Source organism: Festucalex cinctus, chromosome 18 (assembly GCF_051991245.1).
Source record: "Festucalex cinctus isolate MCC-2025b chromosome 18, RoL_Fcin_1.0, whole genome shotgun sequence".
Lineage (NCBI taxonomy): Eukaryota > Metazoa > Chordata > Actinopteri > Syngnathiformes > Syngnathidae > Festucalex > Festucalex cinctus.
Window position 1 is genome coordinate 6,071,652 of NC_135428.1, and position 22,266 is coordinate 6,093,917.

At 37.8% G+C, this 22,266-nt stretch overlaps 1 protein-coding gene across 4 annotated transcripts in view; it reads right to left on the minus strand.

Annotated features, from left to right (window-relative positions):
- The window catches only part of LOC144006413 (seizure protein 6 homolog), a 108,381-nt gene extending 86,212 nt beyond the window's left edge, over nucleotides 1-22,169 (minus strand). For 2 of the 4 annotated variants that reach the window (XR_013279806.1, XM_077505249.1), the window contains exon 1: nucleotides 21,741-22,169. Coding sequence is in view for 2 of the 4 variants with exons in the window: in XM_077505249.1 (XP_077361375.1) it covers nucleotides 21,741-21,831 (91 nt within the window). In the remaining 2 variants the exon portion in view is untranslated. The remainder of the gene's footprint in view (nucleotides 1-21,740) is intronic. The other 2 variants (XR_013279807.1, XM_077505250.1) reach the window with 1 other exon arrangement.
- Nucleotides 22,170-22,266: the final 97 nt, after the last annotated feature.

A 22,266-nucleotide genomic window follows, 5' to 3' on the forward strand; every position in this document is an offset into this window, starting at 1 on the left:
CAGAGACACCAACTTTGCCCTCTGTTGTCCTCTTCATCTTTCCGTCCCTCCCTCGATCTTCGGGACTCTAACGAAAGCATCTTAGCGAGACAGCGCCGGCTTTGATCTGCCTTCTATTGGATGCTGAGCTTTCAGACGCGTGGCGGGTTTGTCTTCGCTAACAATTCCGCGGGGAGCCAGAGACAAAGAGCAAACATAGGGAAAAGTGCCTTTTGAGATCCATTTGCAGTAATGACGCAGCTGCCTGTCGGCTGGATTGACCCTTTTTTTCATCTTGCGTCCTTTTGTGCCGCTCCATTCCAAATAATCATTAAGGTCTTCTTTCTATCGAGTGTTTTCATTGTAGTCGTCATGCTGCTAATATTTTTGGATCGTGCCGTTGTTATTCCTCGTACAAAATATGTTCACAACAGTTCTTTGAAGCAGGTGAGCATTTCTAGCCTCCTTTACCAGAGAAACAATTCTTTATTTGTTTATTTTACTGGAATAAGGGTCTTTACATGACAAATCTTTTGGTTTTATTGCACTACAGAAAAAGAGAGAACAAACGATTTTGTGGATTGTTTTGGCAACTACACTTTGTGAAAATTATATTTCATATGGTAAACTACTACGACTACACTGACTACTACTAGCATATATATATATATATATATATATATATATTTATCTATATATTTTTTCTCGCAAATTTGCCCATTTATAATATCGCAAATATACAAGTTTTTTTTTTTTTCGAGTTTTTCCTCGGTTACCCCCTCTAACTTACGTATGCGGCTCTAATACGCCATCGTAACCGTATCTAGTAAAAAAAAAAATATTTTGTTTTTTTGCATTTCAACTTTACATTCAAATCAGTTTTTGACCAACAAGATTGTTCTGTGAGACGGTAGACAATAACAGACATTAAATTATAGTCTATAGTATTTACAGCTATATGTCCACATTATTACTTACAAGTTTAAATACATGTCGTGCTCTCGCCATTCACCAGACACATTCAAGAGTTTTGATCGTCCTTTTCGGAAAGCTATTTCTATGTTTTTTTTTTAATTTTTTTTAATTTTTTTTAATGATTGCATAGGTGGGGGGGCTGGGGGTTGAGGGGCGGCATTTTTACGATCATTTGTACGTGCCAGATGCATACTGTATGCATACATTAACCTCTGAAAATATATTTTTAATAAATGATCACACCAATAATTTGTACTTTATGAATGAATGATGTCGTTGTCGTCCTCTCTGCTCTGTACAGCTTAATGGCGCTAAATGAGGAAACGCTTCTGCAGCGCTCGGTCCAATCTCGCTCTCTGATGATGTCATCTTTCTTGCAACTGTTACTATACTACAATGTTCTTCGCGCAAATCCATTGCCATGTGTGGTAAATTAGGCGCAAATTTTCTCTCAGCTGTCAGAATTTGTGGACGTGTTGCGCGCTATTAGCGGACGCAGCGCATTGTTAGTGAATATACCACTGAATGTGGCGTACGCCCACAGAATTTTTTTACAAAATGTATTAACTCATTCACTGCCATTGATGTGTATATCCGTCAATGGCAGTGAATGAGTTAAGTCAATTCCGTTCCCATTGACGTGTATATCCGTCAATGGCAGTGAATGAGTTAAACTGGAAATTATTTTTGAAAAATGAATCTCATAGTTATGTTAGTAACAACCAAATGAATAAACCAAACTTGCCATTTCCTTTTAAGAAACAGGGCTATAAAGAAAACCGGACACACACCTCTGATGTACTCACACCATTTAAACACACACTGTGTTCTGGTTGATTTAAAGGATGTTACCGCGAGCTGTCTCTTCCCCCGCTGCCTGCGCACTATATTCCGTCACTGCCTTAAACGTGCGTCCACGCGAACAGCCGGCATTCCTGGATCCCGGCCAGGAATCGTCCCTGCAGCCTCTCGGCTGAAGCAGCTTTGTCAAACTCAGTTGGCCGCCTCCGAGGGGAAACACCTCCTTTCACAGTAATTCTCCAACTATTCACATCATGCCCCTGCCTCCGCATCGGCCACCTCATCAATCCACATGGCAACAAAGGTAAACAGCCTCACACCTTCCAGATAGGTCTTTGCTGTTTTGTTGACACGACGTATGTGCGAACCACCCGCACCTCAGGTGAACGGCTCGCAGGACAAACTGTGCTTCATTTACAGAAGGTAATTGCACTGGAGCCGAGCGGTGCAAGGATAGATTTATTTATTTACTTTATTTTTTTCTCTGCTTTGAGAAAACTTTTTGACAGGATTTGTTGTCTCAGTGGAAGAAAGTACTTTGACGGGGAAACCTCATAAACACAAACGTTACCTGAGAGTGAGAATGGTGGTGACGTTGGCCTTGCGACTGACTGAGTCCTAATTGTGTAACTTGAAAATAGCATTTAGACTTGAAAGGGAAAAGTGGTATAAAAAAAAAAAATATTAGACTGAAGCTTGAATATTTTTGATATCTAGGCGATGTATATATGTATGTATGTATATATATATATATATATATATATATATATATATATATATATATGTATATATATTTCCACAGAAACGTCCCGCTGTTTACAAAACAAACACAAAATGGCAAAATACTGTTATGGTTTGATGTTTGGTTTTGCTACTTTTGTTGGGTTTTTGAGTTTGTCATGTTTGTTTCTGCTCTGGGGTTTGTTTCCCCTAGTCTCGTTATTGTTAACCTTGTCCACCTGCGCGTGTCTTCCCTTCCCAGTGTATCTACCAATCAGCTTCCCTTGCCACTTGTGTCTTGCCCAGCTGTGTCTAGTCATTGTCAATTAGTCTGTGTGTATTTAGTCACCTGTTTTCCCGTTCACTTCTTGTTGGTTCATTGTTGCTGTCATTGTCTTCCTCCTGTCATGCTGCTGTTTTGTTTTGTTTTGTTTTGTTCACCATTAGTAATTTTATTCCCTGCTTTGTTTTGTACTTTGTATCTTATGTTGCACTTTGTTTTGAGTTCAATTAAAACTTATTTAAGAGCACCCCGGCCACGCCTCGTTTGCCTCCCTGCACTTTGGTCCACCGTCTCCACCACACCGAACCTTGACAACATTGTCATGATCTACTCCAGTCTGCTTTGCAAGACAAAATGACAAATAAAACTTTTTTTTTTGTTTAAACATTTATTAATTTTATATTGTAAGTGCCTTTTTCCACAAAAACAGCATGTGGGCTACAACTGCCGTTTCCCCTTCTTCTTTATTTCGAATTTAAATAAAATCGATTTATGGATATTAATATTGATTAGATTCGATTAATACATGAGAATCTCGATTCTTTTATGAATTAAGTTTTTTTGGCACACCCCAATCAATATATATATATATATATATATATATATATTAGAGCTGTCAAACGATTAAATTTTTTAATCAGATTAATCACATCATAGAATTTTGATTAATCATTGTCTTAAAAAAGCTTTTTTTTCCCCCAACATTTTTGCCCGCTGCACACGCTCATCCTACTTTTTCTAATCAATTATTTGCATCATTTAAAATGGGAAAAAAAAAATACCTACATATGTAAAAATTTATTAAATGCTTTACTTTAATGCATGTAGTTATGTTTATTGCTCAAACTCCAACAGCTACCTTGAATGTAACCATCCACTGGCGGCTAAAAAGGATCATCTGCGGTCACAATTAATAGTGTGATTAATCTGCGGTAGTACAATGATTAATGCGATAATTTTTTGTGATTAATTAGTTAACGCATTAACTTTGACAGCACTAATATATATATATATATATATATATATATATATATATATATTAGGGTTGTGCATCTCTCGAACAAAAAGACGATTCGATACGCATCTCAATACATATGGTGTGATGTATACAGTACACAATTGTTCTCCTGCCTGCTCTAGTCTGTACGATTTTGTACACTTCCGACGAAAGATGCACAATGGCGGGTACGATCAACCATCACAGTTCACCAGTGGTGGTCGTACGTCCCACTGAGAGACTGGAGCCAAGATGAAAGATGGAGCCGTCGTGCAACCAGGACAGGCTCTGCGACAGATCTCAAAGCCGTGTCGGATATTCTGAGATTCTGCTGCTTCGATCACTGACGGCGAACCGACCGATAGGAACACTATGAGAGCACAATCACAACACCATGTCCACACAATCACAGCCATTGTCACCTGCACCCAAGACAAAATGGGTGCATGAGAAAAAAAGAGGTGGGACTCAAATCATGGAGTTAAGTGGCCATGGACGGCCAACACCAACTGTGGTTAATAACACGAGTTATGCGTTGGCATCTCATGTTGGCCCCTATTCTCCAGTCACGGACGTGACCACGCATTCCTATTCTTTCTATTCTTTTGAACACGTATTAACACCACTATGGGGAGCTCTAAATTTTTTCGGCTTGCTGTCGCTATGACAACAACCTGCTGCGAACACACATCCGTGATGCAAAGGTGCTGCGTTCAAAGCGAGGAAAATTTACTCTGTTCCGCCGCAATGTGGGATTGTTGCTGATGTTTCCTGACGATCAACAGGTGACCAAGAAAAAGAGTTTAGTTATAATTTAAAAAAAAAAAAAACTAACATTTTGTTAAACTCTTCTTTCGCTTGTCTTTCGTGTCAAGGTTGTTCTACTTTCTCAATTTTGACTTTGAACTTTTTATTCCACAGTTATGCGCGCGCTCCTAATTTCAGCATGCGGGAAGAAATAACTCGTCTGTACAAATGAAAAGCTGTCAGTAGTGGTGTTCAAGGAAACACTTGTATTATTTCTCCCCACTTTCCCCAAGGTTGCATGCAGTTAAGTCATTTTTCCCTCATGACTAAATCAAGTCCTGTGATTGTGCTGCTCATCTTTACTGTGGAATAAAAAGGGGGATTATCAGCTCAAATTGGTCGCTTCGTTTTAATAAAGTGCCTTTCAAGGCATTAATTGTTTGTTTCAATGTGAAATTTCCTTGCAACCGAAACTGGAAAACAGTCATAAAATGAGACAACAGGGATTAATGAATGAATTTTATGCATCATTAAGTATTATAAGTAGGGGTGTTCCATATCATACCTTCTACAATATTACCGGTGCATTTTTTGGGGTGATAAAAATTTGGAATATCGCGAAATTGTTGGTGATGACGTAATGCGTAACATTATACGTCTTCGTGTCGTTCGTTGCTGCATAAAAAAACAATGTTGGAGCGTGTGAGGCTGCAAGCCAGTTCTGTCAGGTCTGAGCTTCGTCGTGTGGAAGCTGTTTTGTTACGCGTATTGTTTGGCCAAAATAAGAAATCTGCGGTGTTTATTTTACCGTGACCGGTAATTCGGCATCTAGTTCACATGAGTTTGTGATGCTAACCAGTGGCTAAGCTAACGTGCTCTGAACGAAATGGCGTAAACATGCACGTTAGTGTTTTTTCATACCCGCTAGTCATGTTTACAAGCAATCACTGCATTTTCTTTTTCTTTTTCTTTTTTACAATTCAACACTACCTGGCCTGTTTTTATTTCCATTTCATTCCATTACAGTTGCTATATTTGCACTTTGTTTACATTTCAATTGTGGGGGAAAAAAAATAGTGGCTTAAATATTGTTGCCGCAATAAAAGTGCTATTATTCCGAAGTGCCAATCACAAATCTATTGTTCAGGAATTACTACCAATATCGTCAAAAATATCGTCACCGCAATATTTCTTTGAGATATTGTGAAATAATTTTTATTCCATATCACCCACCACTAATTATAAATATTTAATTCTTATTATTGTTGTGTACTGAAAGGTTTGGATCCCAAATGCAGACACAAATCAGATTTTCTCCATTTTTTCACATCGAGAGGCAGAAACTCAGAGATGCTGTACACAGGACAGTTGGACAATAATCCGGCAAACCACGCACAATTCTCAGAGTGCACCTACAGACAGTAAAGGACTAAAGAACGACATCACATAGGATCAGACATCACCTAAATGATTAAAGGTTGTTATCACGAAAATCCTGTTTTGTAAACATGTTTGGTTGATGTTTTGTCTCATGAGATGTTTTGAGTTCATGTCCTGTTAGTTTGGGTTCATGGGCGTGAGGTCAAGTGTCTGTTTACAAAACGTGATGTTCGTGATAACAAACTTTAATCCTTTAGGTGATGTCTGGTCCTATGTGATGCCGTTGTTTAGTCTTTTACGATTCACTGTCTGTAGGTGCGCTCTGAGAATTGTGTGTGGTTTGCCGGATTATTGTCCACCTGTTCCTGTGTACAGCGTCTCTGAGTTTCTGCCTCTCAATGTGAATAAATGGAGAAAAGCTTATTTGTGTCTGCATTTGGGATCCAAACTTTTCAGTACACAACAATTATATTTATATATATTTTTATTTTAATATTTACCGGTTAAAGAATGCTGCTTTACTTGTAGATTTAACCGGGCTTGCCATTTCTGTTTTTTCCTCAGTCCTCACAACTCACGTTTGTCTAATTGTGTGAGCGTGTTTCTGTTGAACCTTCGCTGCTCCCGTTAGTGTTAACACCCACCTAACTCTACCTCTGACAGAATTCAAATGATATTTACTCTACCTCAGCCAATCATCTCCACTTACTGCCTTCTGGATTTAGAGATTGCTCTCGTCTGATGAAAACAACTTCAATGATCTCATAAGTAAAGTAAAGCACCTTGTTATTTGGCAGCAACATTAACATTGTTAGTTATTATTTGCAATGCTCATTACTGGAAAAGGAAAGCCGCTCGTAAATGAACCTATCATTGCACTACTACCGTACACGCTTGCTGCCTTTTCATGTAGCCGGTGCAGGTTTGCTTCCAGGCCAGGATAAAAATAAATAAATAAATGGTTGGGTTGTGTCAGGAAGGGCATCTGGTGTAAAACCTGCGCCAAACAAATCATACGAGTGACTCGCTGTGACGACCCCTGATGGGAAAAGCCAAAAGTCACAACAACAACAAACTCATCATTATTCCCACCATCTTCCTTGATGTTCATCATGTGAAAATGTTAGCATTTTTTTTTTTTTCCAGCATGTGAGCAAGCGTGTTGCATTAATGGACATACAGAACAAATCCATTCATGTCTTAATCATTTGCATAATTAATTTTACGACATGGTTTGTGCATCATATTGTCCTAGCAATTTACCCCTACCCTCCCGAGTTCAACCGTTATGACTCCATTTGATGTGTGACCTTTAAAGTTTGCTGTTAAGAGAATCACACGAGGGAGTATTAAATTGATATCAAACATTTGCCCTAGTCTGAGTTTACTGCGCCCGTGCTGCGTGAAAGGCCGTGTCCTTGGCAAGAATCAGCTCTTACTGTCACAATCCCTTTTCATCTGTTTGCCTTTATAATTCAGATGTAATCCCAGTACACACACATTCACACACACAGCAAACCTTCATGAACTGAATATCCTGTACGCTCCTCCTGGCAAGCTGCTGAGCCATGTTTAGCTACTGACGTCTGGGTTAAATAAGTCAAACAGGGATCTGAACTGTGATACAATAATTAGTATATACATTTTTTTCACCCCCAGATGGTCTGAGATCACGTTTTTAAAAGGGGGTGGGACAAAATAATTATTTGACGGGAGTAAATATTTTATTTCAGCGTTTTGGTCATCACACTCTGGGTCAGAAAATCCCCAAAATGTTCACAGCTGTTCACATGAAAGCGCACTGGCAGCTTGTTAAGTGAAGTTGAAAAACAAGCACACGCGCACATTTTGACCTCTATTCCCAATTGCAGTGATTATAGTGAATTGTTCAAACGTACGCGCGCACGTCCTGAAGGATTTGGTGAAAATCGGTTATTTTATGAGTTGAAATTGCACATGTAGGGTACACGCTAACTGGGCCTATAGTGCAGTTACATTGACATAAAATGGCATTATGGTTTATATTAGGGATGTAACGATATCCAAACATCAGGATATGAAGGCCACGATGTGATAATTATCATGATATTGTGGGGGATATTTAAAAAAGATGACAATATTGTCAAAAAGGAGAGCTCATACAAAAAAAAAAAGCACAATATTATGTTTTTGTGCACAACAGCAATGCATATCAACCACCTACAATCTCTAATAACATTGAGGCACTTACTTGGTAATGCAAGCACACATTGATCGCTTCACAAGCAAATTCGGCTCCCTTTCATCTGACAATTAGCAAAGATTTTAAACATAGACGGCCAAAACATCCCTAATGAAAATTAACTTGCACTAATAATAAGTCACTAGAGGGTGCTAGAACTGCACAAATGGAAATCCACCTGACTTTTTGAACAGATGTGTTCCCTTTAAATATTGTGAACATGACGACGACGATATTGTGGCAGTTTTAACATCGCAATATCACAATATTGCCCCTTATCGTGACATCCCTAGTTGATATGATACAATAATATATTGTAAAATACCGTGTATAAAAAAATAAATTGACATTTTCATCTGATTAGAACTCACCAGTTTGCTTGATAAATTATGAGCCGTAAAATTGACTCAAAAGTAGTGTTGTTCCGATACCGATTCTGATACCAAGATTTGCAGTATCGGCCGATACCGATAGCATACCAATACCTAAGATTTTTTTTTTTTTCCTCAACATGAAAAAGCTGTCCTGCCATTGTTTCTGAGCATTCAAGGGCCAATAGGATATCTTATATCAGTGAATGTCGTGCACAAGCAAGACACAAGATGCTGCATCCAAAATCCTATATTAGCGTTGGAATTAATGGTATCGGCATGTTAGTTGTGAGTAGCCACCGATACGATACTACTGTTTTAATGCAGTATCGGCGCCTCTGCCGATACCAGTATCAGTATCGGAACAACACTACTCAAAATGGCAGCTTCACACCAAAATTGGCTGACTTGCTCTTCATATTTCTGTCAGCGGTCCTTGAGACTTTTTTGTGTGTTTTATCATTCTGTATCAAATTTTGCACTGATTGATGAAATTTGTGTTTTTAACTGCTAAAATAGATACATTTTCACCAGATTGCACACCAGTTTTCAGGTATGGAAAAGCCTCGAAAAGACGCTTAAAACAATTACGAGAAGCTGTAAGGTTCGGCCTTAAAGTATATTATCTGAAAACCAAAATGTTAAAATCCTGCTGCCATGCCGTGTTGTCAGAAGATGAAGCCTGAAGGCGTCGGGTTTGATGTCATTCCGATTGATGCCATCTCTCCAAACAGCACAAACATCACACTAACAGCGACGAAGCTATTTCTGATCCTGTGTGTGCAACCGGGCTCGCATTGTGACAACTGAGGTTAATCCACAATGCAGCTGGTGTTGAGTGTTATTTGCCACGTCTACCCTTAAATGTCAGCCTTTGTTTATTTTATAAACCGCAATGTAAAAGGAGAAGGTACACAAACACGAGCGCGTTCCATATAAATGTCATGATGTCACCGGAAGAGTTTGGTTCAGTGAACATTTTCAAAGCGTCGCCGTTCCATAACATGCGCTCGACCTGCGTACCTAATCTACCTTCTGTGACAGTGTCATTAACTCATTTGCTCCCAATAACGTGTAAATACGTTTTTTTTCAATGTTTTAAGTTTCCCAAAGACGTATTTATACGTTTTTTATGCTAGAGCATACAGAAGGCTTTGATGCAGCCTCTCAACTGCAAAGAACGGTTGCAGAAATGGTGGTTATTACACAAACGGCCAGCAGGAGGCAGCAGAGCAAAGGAGATCAACCAGGGCCATGTAGAAAAAAAAAGCTAAATTTCTTACAATTTTAATTAGATTTGTGAAAACTGATGAAACTTAGCTCTCTTCTAATGCTAATTGCTGCAAAACGGAAACAGATAGAAACGTACTTTTTTTTTTTTTTCCTGATGAAAGAAGAGACTTTAATCTTTCTTTTGATAGGTTCCATGTTTTTATAGCAATAGAACACAATATTCTGTGGGCCTTGAAAAATCAGTCAAAATCCAGTAAAACAGCCGGGAGCGAACGGGACTGCTTCTGTGAAAATGGCTGGGAGTGAATGAGTTAAAAACTGAGTATTATTATTAAGGTAGATTGCTTCATAGCCAATTAGTGAGGTGTTTTTATACACATTACTTCTGAGAAATGCAATGTTCGTATCGTCGTAAACACAAAAAGAGTTAATGCTTTGGTCCACCTGCGTTGCAGCTGTTCCCTTGCTCAGTAATCCATTCTATAACCACGAGTTTTTCCTTCAAAGGAATCTGGCTGCTCTGACAGATGGGAACCATGACAATGAGCCAGCTTTCAATCACTAACGGCGGCACGGGTCTCGCTTGCGACTTGACAGACAATTGCCTGACCGCGCAGCAGTTGCTCTGAGTGGCGATGTTCGATAGTTTTCAAGATGGTGGGGGGGGGTCGATGTTAGAACCTCTAAATTATACAAAAGACTCCCGGGGGGGGACCTCATTTCAATACATCTCACCAAAGAGAGACTCAAAGACACCGCATCAAAAACACCAGCTGGATCATTGAACTGAAATGGTTATATGGCATAGTTAGTGTTTTTCTTCACAATGGCCTCTACAACACGCTCTGGTAACATGCTGTCTCCAACATTTACAGCACAAAGAAAAACTTATTCATTGTTGCTTAATATATTGGTGGTTGAATTTTAACCAGCTACTTCCTGGTTTAACGAGGAATACTTAAGAAGGGACCAAGCCATTTTGGATTCCGTGACAAGGTTGTATTTTCGGTAGCTACTTCCTGGTATCGCCTTGCTAGCAAAAGTTAGCATTACACATCATAGGAGAGATTTACATTCAAATAATGAATAATAACTCACAAAGGTGTTAGGAACACATTCAAACAGGACAGGCATATATTCTTCGTAATCTGTGGAAAATGATTTATAGTAATGAAGTTTATGACTTTCTTTTATTATTTTTATCTTCATGCTAGCTAGCGTATTTGCATGTGTGCACCACACTGCTCCGAAGCGGCAAAAGCACGCACAGCAGATTTTTTTTTTAGTTTATTGTTTTTATTTTAATATAATATTATTTAATTTAAAGTCAAGTTTGGTAGTTGAATAAATAAAGGCAAAATTTGGAAATCAATCGTGATTTCAATATCAATAAATAATATAATCCTGTTTTTTTTTTTTTTTTTGTTTTTTAAATAATTGCCCAGCCCTATTGTAGAGAGGTACCTTGACTAAGGAGTTTGTTGTTTCGTGATTAAGCTCATAACTCGGTTTACTCAAATGTTAAATTGTGACTTATTGTCATTTGTTTTTAGTGAAACTACCAACATAACTTGTCAAAGTCAACCAAACAAAAACCATACCGCTTACATAAATACTTTTGCAATGACACGATATTGGAAATATATTGTAATAGCGCTTAAATATTTTTAAACCGTTCATGGTACATATTTGGATCGTATCAGACTGTTGTAAATGAGGCTGTAATTTTACCAAAGTAACACATCATCGTAAATCTGATCTAAACAGATGTGAGACGACAGAGTGGGGGGAAAAAAATTGAATTAAAAGTTTCTTCAGGTCTTGCACACTTTCTCCTCTTGTTTGTCTTAACTATTTTCAATTACTCATGGCGATACAATTCTCTTCCTTGATCTCTCCACAACACTGTTATCTTTCTCTACTACTTATAATATGTTTACTCATCCCGATGAATTCAATTACATCTTTTCAGGGAAAATTACTGCGGGGGGTGGCGCCACCCCGCCAGAGGTCAGGACTAACTGTGAATACTAAAAACGACTCCCCCAAACGCATTACACAGCCTATTACCTGCTGCTTTCCACACGGCGCTGAGCCACCCCACGTGCGCCGTCCCGCCGCCACAGATGAAATGCTTTCTAGATGGAATCTGGCATCGAGAAGAGGGGAAGAGTGCAGGCGCTGTCCCCAAGCCTAATCGTTTCAGAGAGGCATAACCCCCCCCACACCCCCCATTGCAGCCACAAAGCACGCCAGTCCAGATTAGAGAGGTGTGTTCACAGACAGGCTGAGCGTGAAAGGTGCAGAAAGCAGCCTTGGCCTGGGGGAGGGCGACCGTGTTCTCCTTTTTCGTTTTTTTTGTTGTTGTTTTTTTTTTTTTTTAGCGGCCGGTGCGATCGATTGCGGTGCCAGGTAGAAAGTAAGGTGGTGACGTGCCGCCTTGACAAAGTGGCAGAGACCTCTTCATTTAGACCTGTTGTTATTTTTTCCCCCAAAATAGCAATATTTGAAACGTGAGCGCCCTCCCAATGCGGCCAAGCTGTTTCTGAGTCCATTACGCTCCCTGCAGGAGGTCCTGCTCCACTATGCTCTCTTTGTTTTGAGAGAGAAACATCAAAAACAAAGCAGATTTCTTGGAGATTCAAACCCAGAACGCCTCCACCGTGAATCAGATGTGCTAACCGCCAAGCTGCCAATTCCATTTTTTTTTTGCAGTGACTCAGGAGATGATTGCACTGAGTCAAACGATTGGCTCTTGCAGGAACCTCTCACATAATTATCTGGAAGCCATTTTAGGCCCATCCAATCTGGGAGACTGATTATACAAACAGGAAGAGAAATGCTTTTGGGGGAAAAGCCAGTTTCTTCTCGGTTCAATGGGTTCTACACCAGCGTCAAACAATCATTATCGTCATTAGAATCGGGATTGATATATTATTGAATATGCTTCAGAGTTGGTTGCCAAGTCTAAATGCCAAAAAAAAGAGGGAAAAATATGGGCTAGGGCAGCGGTTGTCCTAGCTGAACTCATTTGCTCCCAATAACGTGTAAATACGTTTTTTTTTATTAATGTTTTAATTGTCCCAAAGACGTATGTATACGTTTTTTGTTTTTTTTCCCCGTTTTTTTTTTCATGCGAGAGCATACACAAGGCTTTGATGCAGATCAACCAGGGCCATCTAGAAAAAAAGTTAAATTACTTACAATTTTAAATAGATTTGTGAAAACTGATGAAACTTAGCTCTCTTCTAATGCTAATTGCTGCAAAACAGAAACAGATAGAAACATACTTTTTTTTCCTGATGAAAGAAGAGAGTTTAATCTTTCTTTTGATAGGTTCCATGCTTTTATAGCAATTGAACACAATATTCTGTGGTCCTTGCAAAACGAGCGAACGGGATTGCTTCTGTGAAAATGGCTGGGAGTGAATGAGTTAATTAAATGTACCCTCAACTTTTCCTTGTACGACTTCACTCTGCCATGAGGCCGTGACGCCCCAGTCAGTTTCTTTTAAACAACCTTCCTTTCGTTCCTCACAGTACGAGGATGTCGCCAAAAACTTCTCTCAATGTTACCTAAACAAATGTCGATTATTTACATATTATGATACCATATCAATTCATATACTCATGCCAATTCATGTATCTTTTTTTTTATGGGAGGTTGCCGGGTGCAGCCGCACATATCGAACATACCAAGAAACCGACTCTGCAATTGATGCCGTGAGCAGTACAGAAATGGTGAAGACGTGTCATAGTTATTACATCAGAGATTGGATTAATAATAATAATAAATAAATAAAATGAAAAATAAATATTCAATCAATCAATTTATTGGTCCTTTTAAACAAACAAACAAATTCAACATAAATTCCAGATTTATACATTTATAACTGTCAAAAATATAATAAGTCATATACATATCAAACATATTAATATTTCCAAAAATCTGAAAGAACATATCCGACTATTAATAAGTATAGGTGTCTCTCCCTTTTCTCTTGCAAGGTCGCTGGAAAAGCCATTAACTGGGTGATATTGCCCTCTAATGGATTAACTGTGCAATGCATGTGTCAGATTATATACGTCAGGGTTTTAATGGGAAAAGAAATATTACACTCGTGAAATAGAGGGCTCAAAATGTCTTGTATTTAATATGATACGTTTGGCTTTATAGGGTTTATACTGCCAGGTGAATTTCAAACGTTTTTATGATGTTGCCTTCATGTTTGAAGTCTACACTTCAACACAATCCTTTTATGTCTCTGTACAAACAAACATTTACCATTTTGAAAAATAACACATGTACACTAATGTTGCTTTAATATGAGAGGCTATGAAAAGCTAAAAAAAAATTGTAATCAAAACATATTCACTGCTCAATCTCCCCTAAGATCGAGCGGTGAGGTTTATTTAGCCGCGGGTTACTTCTTCCGCCACCAGATCCAAAAACATTCTTTGCCATTTGACAAATCAACCTTCACACTTTTTGAGGGAGCAATACATGCGGCGAGGACTCAAATTAGGATGCATGCGACATTCTGGTGGGAGCGAGCGAGGCATTTGCACATGAAGAGATGAAAATGAGTCGCATTCAGCCAAGCTGTGCGCGCCACCTCGGAGGCGGTGAAAGAAGACGGAGACGGGCACAGAAAGGGGCCGAGGAAAGCTCGCAGGATGCGGAAGGGGGCTTCCTGGCGTAATGACTCTCATTTAGAAGTGACAGGGCTTGGTAAAATTAAACTAATTATGACGGCACACAGATGCTGAATAGCCCTTGATGAAGTTAATCACCCAGCAATCCAACAAACAGGTGTCGCGCGATTTTTATTACCTCCCCTCAAATTACGGGCGAAGCCGCTTCGAGCAACAATCTATCCCGAGGAAAAATGATCGCGTATTATCGCCGTTACCTCGGCACATTTGATGAACATCTTGGAGCATGAGCAGCTCCTAAAAGTACTTTCGACTGCATTCAGTTTAGTCACAAAGCCTGTTGGTTGATGTGAAATACGTTTTAAAAGTACGGGTGTCAAAATTAGTGCGTTTATTTTCAGTTAATTTAAAGTTCCTTTAACGCCACAATTTTTTTTAACGCGTGATTAATGACCCCCTTACTTGGAAACGCAACGCAGCAGACACGTCCGTATCAAAATTTAGCTATATTAAATTTAATAATAATGCGTTCTATTTTTGGAGACTGGGGTCAAGTTGTATTTTACAATTTTAAAAATGTGCAGAATTTTAGATAGCCCTTAATATGAAAACAAAATTGCACTGAGCAATGTCACCAATGTCTTACAAATGCAATTATGCCATCTAGTGGCAGAAAAATGACCAACACAAATTAATGTCACAATCGTTTTGGTACCTCTTTTTAATTCTAACTAATTTTATGAATGATTATGAAATTACCGCGTGAATGACGAAAAGATGCTGCCATATAGTTTAACATTTATTTCCACTTTATGTTAACTGGAGTATGGAAACTTAAAAAAATATATATTTTAGAACAGATATAAAATAGGGGTGGGAGAAAAAAATCACTATCGCAATATATTGTTGCGCTCTCTGTTGCAATAAATTATCGATATATTGTGTCCAGTTGTGCAGTGTGATGTTATAAATGTTTATGCACTTTATTTTGTCTCACTTTACAATGTTTACAGTTAAAAGGCTCAGAGGCAGTCGGGCACTATGCAGAACTTTGTACATTGTACAAAATGTTGGCATTGAATAAATGCATAATTAGACATTTTCCTTTTTATGGGCTTTTTCAGTCACATATTGTGACATGTTGCTAAAAACATTTTTGACAATATATAAAAAATCATAGATATCGTGTATCGTGATATTATCGATATCGTGAGCCAAATATCGTCACAGTATCGAATCGTGGTTTACCAGTATTGTCCCACCCCAAATATAAAATGAGTTAACGATGAAGTCATACAATTAATTATGATTAGGGATGCACCATCATATTAGTGGCCGATAATTATCTGCAATTATCGACCAATTTGACGTCAAACAGATAAAACAGATAATGGAGAAATCTGCCGATAATTATCGGCAATTTGATTTCATACAGATAAACCGGATAATAAAGAAATGGTCCATCTGTTGTGGTTGTGGCTCATATCAATAAAATTCAGTTTCATGGTGCTTTACATACATTGAAACATTGTGCAACGTTTATACAATGTTAGACTTATATAGGACTCGAAAGTATATTTGTATTCAAGTCAATTTTGCAAACAATTATCGGCTTACTTATCGGTTATCGACATCGGCACCTCTAAATTTGGTTTACCTGTATCGGTTGAAAATAGCGTTATCGTGCATCCCTATTTATGATTCAAAATTTTAACTGACTAAAGTCTGACACCCCAAGGTATTAAGCTGAGGTTATAACACTTTTCACAAATCACAATAAAGCGAATTAAAAGCTCAACTAGGGCGATCGATTTATCAGTTAACAAATGCACATTCACCACCCGTTCATTTGTATCGAGCAGAGTGACGGAAAAGTAAACGACTGCGTAGGAGGAATCGCGGAGGACACGATTTCTTACCTCTCCTTTAATTAGAATATGGACAAGTAATGAATAACCTTTGTCAATCTACTAATGCCTCATCCGGTATGAGGAAATGGTTTGAACAAATTAAGACAGAAGTTATTATTAGCACGTGAATTACAGGCCTCCATCTTGGACACATTTTTTTATACCTTGAGTGGGATGTCATGGGGAGCTCCATCAACTGCTCTCATAACTCATTTAATGAGCTGTAGGATAACATAAAACATTCCTGACTCTCTGACTCCCAGCACACTGCTGATCATTGTTAACTGGAAGCAATAATGTGTCAGCGTAAAGATAATAGGCTCGGATGAATGTCGTTAAACTTTATAAAAGTTAAAAAGTGGCTTACCAGGGCTGATGAAAACTCACCAAATTCAATAGATGCAATATAAGAGATGTCGAGCAAGATTTAACACATGCTGTTTCCTTAAAATATATTTTTCATAGTTTTTGGAATTTCCTTTGGGACTCTGGAAATCTGTCCTGTTTATTTTTTTTATTTTATTTTTTTGTAATCTGAAATTTCTTAAAAAAATTAGCAAAAAAAAATTTTGCATCACATGTTGACTAACAGATACATTTCAGAATGTCATTTAAATGATCGTCAGTGCACACTCCAGTGGACAAAAATAGCAATAATTTTTGTGAAAAACTGCAGTTTGTGTTCTGTCCTTGTGAGCCAGATTGGACCCCCTGAGAGTTTGGTTCTGGCCCGCGGGCCATAGGTTTGAGACCCCTGATCTCGAGTAAAAAAAAAAAAAAAAAAAAAAAAAGCGAATGGGAACCAGGGTTATTTTAGTTCTATTTTTTTTTTTATTATTCTTATTATAGGTAGCTTCTATTTCGTTTTTACGTTTAAAAAAAATCAGTGTGTTTAAATATTTTTACAGTGGGTTTGCTAGTGTTTATTTTCATAGAAAGTGCTGTGTATTAGTTTTAGTATTAGCTTTAGTTTGAAAAAATATATATACATTAGGCTACAGTACATGGAGTATTTTTTAGGTTGAAGATTAAAAAAAAAAAAAAAAAAAAAAAGGTCAAAAGTTTTGCGTAATAAAGTAAACTCCAGCTTTCAAATGACTGGTTGACATTTCTTGACCCCTGATCTCGGGAGTAAAAAAGCAAATTATAACCAGGGTTATTGTAGTTCCGTTTTATTATTATTGTTATTATTATAGGTAGCTTCTATTTTGTTTTTACTTTTTTTTAAAATCAGTGCATTTTAACTTTTTACAGCGGGTTTGCTAGTTTTTATAAGTTCTTTTCATCAAAAATGCTTTGTTTTAAATTCATTTTTTTTTTCAATATTGTTTTTTGAATTTTAGTTTTAGTCTTTTCATTAGTTTTAGTTAATTAACATAACCTTTAATGGCACCTGTTTTTTGATACCCTCCGTTCTTACTTTGACCATCTCCAAATATTTTTGTTGTGTTTATTTTATTAGAACTGAGTCAAGTTTTTAGCATATGTCGCGGACCACTGAAAAATGGACGGCGGGCCGCAAATGGCCCCCGGGCCGTAGTTTGGACACCACTGCCTGAAACAAATATAGTGTCAAACGCCAACATGTTCATAGAAACAAAAATATCATTTAGTATCAATAATTGCAATAGTATGAGGCAAACTCCCCGTGAGCAGATGAGCAGAAAAAGTTTCAAACTAATTATTAATTGTAATGTTGTCACAGAGTGTCTCGCTTATCAAGCTCATTAAGTTAGCTCAGGAAAAGCAATCAAGGAAAAAAAAAATGTTTTAGGTGACTATCCTCTTCTTTCTGCATTGACAATAAAAATGTGATGTCATGACTTTGAACCAAAGCAAACTAATTAAGGAATATGATTTGAAAGCATTGTTGTCTCGTTGCATATAATCTCTTGACAAAATAAATGTACAAAGTGCTGTTGCAGAAGACCGAAAAATAAGCAGAATGCAGCTTGGATGAGAAAGAAAATAGAAACGCAAACTTCGGTTCCAGTCTTTCATTACAAAGATGCTTCTGTAACTAAAAACTCCGATTGACATCGTCTCAAATTCTAGCCGCTAATGTCGCAACCCAAACTGGCAAATGAAAGCATTGTGTGTGCTTCTCAATGCGGTGAATGGCTGCTCGGGGTCCCTGCGAGGTAGCAAATGGAGTCAAGTTCACGGCGACGACAACCCGGCAGCACCGGCGTGCGCGCAATTTCACCTTCTTAAAACATCCAAACCTCAATGATTAAAAATTTAAAAACTACGAGCGAGCTTTTGCAGCAAATTCACTAATGGAAGCTGTAAAATGTTGCCTCTAAAAATAGCATTTTCCTTCTCCCTGGAGTTTTGAGCGCCGAACACGCGGTTGCAGGTGTGTTCCTGAGGCTGAAAACGCTCAATTATTTCCCACGTCCTCCTCGACGGCCATCGCATGCTCGGCGTTCGTGTTTACTCAATCAAACATTTGAAAAATATGAAATGTCTGCTAAGGGCAATAACACAAATGATTGGATTTATGTAGACACTAGTAGCGGAATAGAGCACATTTCCTCCACCTGATATTCAATCAGTGGGTGCTTTGTTTTGTTTTGTTGATACTGTAATATATTGTGGCAGGCGCTGCACTTGAATTGCACCTCATTTTAGATGGGCTGAGATAGGGTGAATGAAATAGAAATGTGAATATCATTTTCCCAGTTCTTACGTTGTGCAGTGTTACACGTTTCTTTTTCCCATTTTCAACACCATGAAAGGCAAAAAAGCGACACCAAATGGCCACCAAATACGGTGCAAAATCTAATGATGCGCATCAGTAAGAGGTGTTAATTTAACAATATGTTTATTATTAGGTGTGTCAGGCGATTACAATTTTTAATTGTAATTAATTGCATGACTACAATTTAGGGCTGCACGATATTTGAAAAAAAATGCGATATAGTTGCTGAGGAGAGCGATATCGATATTATTGCGATATTTAACATGTACCGAAAGAAATCACATTTTTAGTTAAATAATTGTAATTACCTCTCGATAATGTTCAAGTATTGGATGACGGTGCACATTTTAGTTAGTGCCTGACTGGTCAAATTCAGATAAAAGCATAAAATTCCATATGAAACTTATTGCATGGGCCAATATCGCGATATCGATAATTTTTCGATATATTGTGCAGCCCTACTACAATTCGCTAACTCACCATTAATCACAAATTTTATATTTGTTTTAAATGTGCAATAAAATATTTTTTCATACTCTTGTTAACATAAAAGTGGAAAAAAATAAACATCTTTTATTCATTGATACAGTAATTTCATAATAATTCATAAAATTTAGTTAAAATTCACAAGATGTACTGTACTGTAAAAAAAACGAGTGTGATTGATTTGTGTTGGTCATTTTTCTGCCACTAGATTTCATAATTGCATTTGTAAGACGTTGGTGACAGCTCAGTGCAATTTTTTTGTCATATTAAGTTATCTAATCTTTAACTTGAAGTTTGTGAAATTCTGCACATTTTTTAAATTGGAAAATACAATGCGACCCCAGTTTACGATTGTTTTAAATGTGCAATAAATATTTTTTCATTCTCTTGCTAACATAAAAGTGGAAAAAATAAACATATTTTATTCATTGATACATTAATTTCATAATAATTCATAAAATTGAGTTAAAATTCAAAAGCTATACTGTACTGTAAAAAAAACCAGTGTGATTAATTTGTGTTGGTCATTTTTCTGCCACTAGATGGCATAATTGCATTTGTAAGACGTTGGTGACAGCTCAGTGCAATTTTTTGTCATATTAAGTTATCTAATATTTAACTTGAAGTTTGTGAAATTCTGAACATTTTTAAAATTGTAAAATACAATGCGACCCCAGTTTACGATTGTTTTAAATGTGCAATAAATATTTTTTCATTCTCTTGCTAACATAAAAGTGGAAAAAATAAACATATTTTATTAATTGATACATTAATTTCATAATAATTCATAAAATTTTGTTAAAATTCACAAGATGTACTGTACTGTAAAAAAAAAAAAGTGTGATTGATTTGTGTTGGTCATTTTTCTGCCACTAGATGGCATAATTGCATTTGTAAGACGTTGGTGACAGCTCAGTGCATTTTTCTTGCCATATTAGTAGTTATCTAATCTTTAACATGAAGTTTGTGAAATTCTGCACATTTTTAAAATTGTAAAATACAACGTGACCCCAGTTTGCATTATTATTCAATGCATTACTGCTAAATGTTGACGTGGACGTGTCTGCTGGCTTTCCAAGTAAGGGGCGGTCATTCATTACACGTTAAAAAAAAATAAATGGTGGTGTTAAAGGAACTTTAACTCACATTAAACACACTAATACCACTATTTATAATTATTGTACGGTTGTCTTCGGGGGTGCCGTGGTGGTGCGACATAATTTAAACCTTATTGCATCAGATGATCTGTCTCAGTTTGCAGCATTTCGTCACTTTCTGAAGCCCAAGTTGAGAAGGGAGTCATTCCAACAGAGAGCTCGTTGTAAGATGTGCAGTACAAAAATAATTAGGACAAGGCCACCGCGCATGAATCCGTCGCCACTTCCCACAAGCACTCAACTGTGTCAAACAGCTTGGTCAATAATCTTCAGCAATTCCTGAGGATTAGAGTCTTATTACCGAACACCGTCTGTCACACGGACCTCGGCGGCCAAAATAAGTCACTCCCTGGCTCTTATTTACTTATTTATTTATTTTCTGTACTCCAATCAACTCACAAACATGTCGAATTGATCACATAGCAAGGTTGAACCACAATAGCTTGTTTGATTGATTGGAGGCCAATTAAGATGAGTTTCTTTCTGTGTTTTGCTTTATAAAAAAAAAAAAAAAAAAGAGTCTCGGTGTGTTTTGATGGATGTGAAAGTAACTGTGCATTTCACCCCCGGTGGCTGTGTAAAGATCAATTTGTGATTAGTAGTACTCTGCTTGCAATGGAGCTTGTGGAAGACGTCTTTTTTTGTTTTTTCTTAATTTCCTGCACACTTTATGAGCGCTTTAACAATCAGTATTTACCTGATGGTGAACCGTAAGGCGGAGTGCATAAAAAGTATGTACGTTGAATTATATTGTTTGATTCTGTTTGTTCATCAATATCCATTAAGTTTGCGGAATAAATCAGTGGATTAATTTAAAACATGGGTTCAGCTTCCTCCTCCCTTTGTGTAATTGGGTTTAATTTACCACATCCTTGCTGAGTTTACACACTAATAAGGATTTATTTAATATATATTTGTGAGTGTGTAGAATAAGTCAGACTTTAAAACATAGATTCCCCTTTTTTTTGTAATTTATTTTCATTTGCTCGATGTACACATTTTTCCAAAGCAAAATAATGTTTTATCGTCAAATAAAAGCAATAAATACACAAGCCCTCAGCAGCACCTTTGTTTAGTTTGACACCCGGACAACAACAAAAAAAGTGCACGCAAGTTCTTACCTCGCCTCGCGTGGATTGTGGCCACGGCAACTGCGAGAAGCCACAACGCCAGCATGCTCGTCAACGTGCAATCTCGTCTCGGACAATTCATTTTTTCTTAAGTCGAGCTCGCGCGGCTGCAAAAAAAACAAAAAAAAAACGTCCTTGTGCCGGAGGAGCAGGAGGGAAAAAAAAAAAAAACAAGGGGAACGGGGAGAAAGCAAACCGTCAGATATAAGCGTCAAAAAAATAAAAAAATGCAAAGTTGAATCCGCGAGGCTCGACTTGGTTGAATTCGCCGTGAGACGACGGGCGATGATAATCAAATGAAACGCGGAGGTCCTGGTTGAATTGAAACGCTCACAAAGCGGATTGTGGCTGTGGGAGCTGGCGGCACATTCGGACGGAGACGGCAGAGCGAGTCGTCAGCACCGAGGACAGCTCCCACTCCTAGCGGCAGAAGACGGAACTACCTCGGTGGAGTTTTGGAAAAGGGAGGGGGGGGGGGCTTCAACGTGCGTTTGTGTCACGTGACGCTCGCTGGACA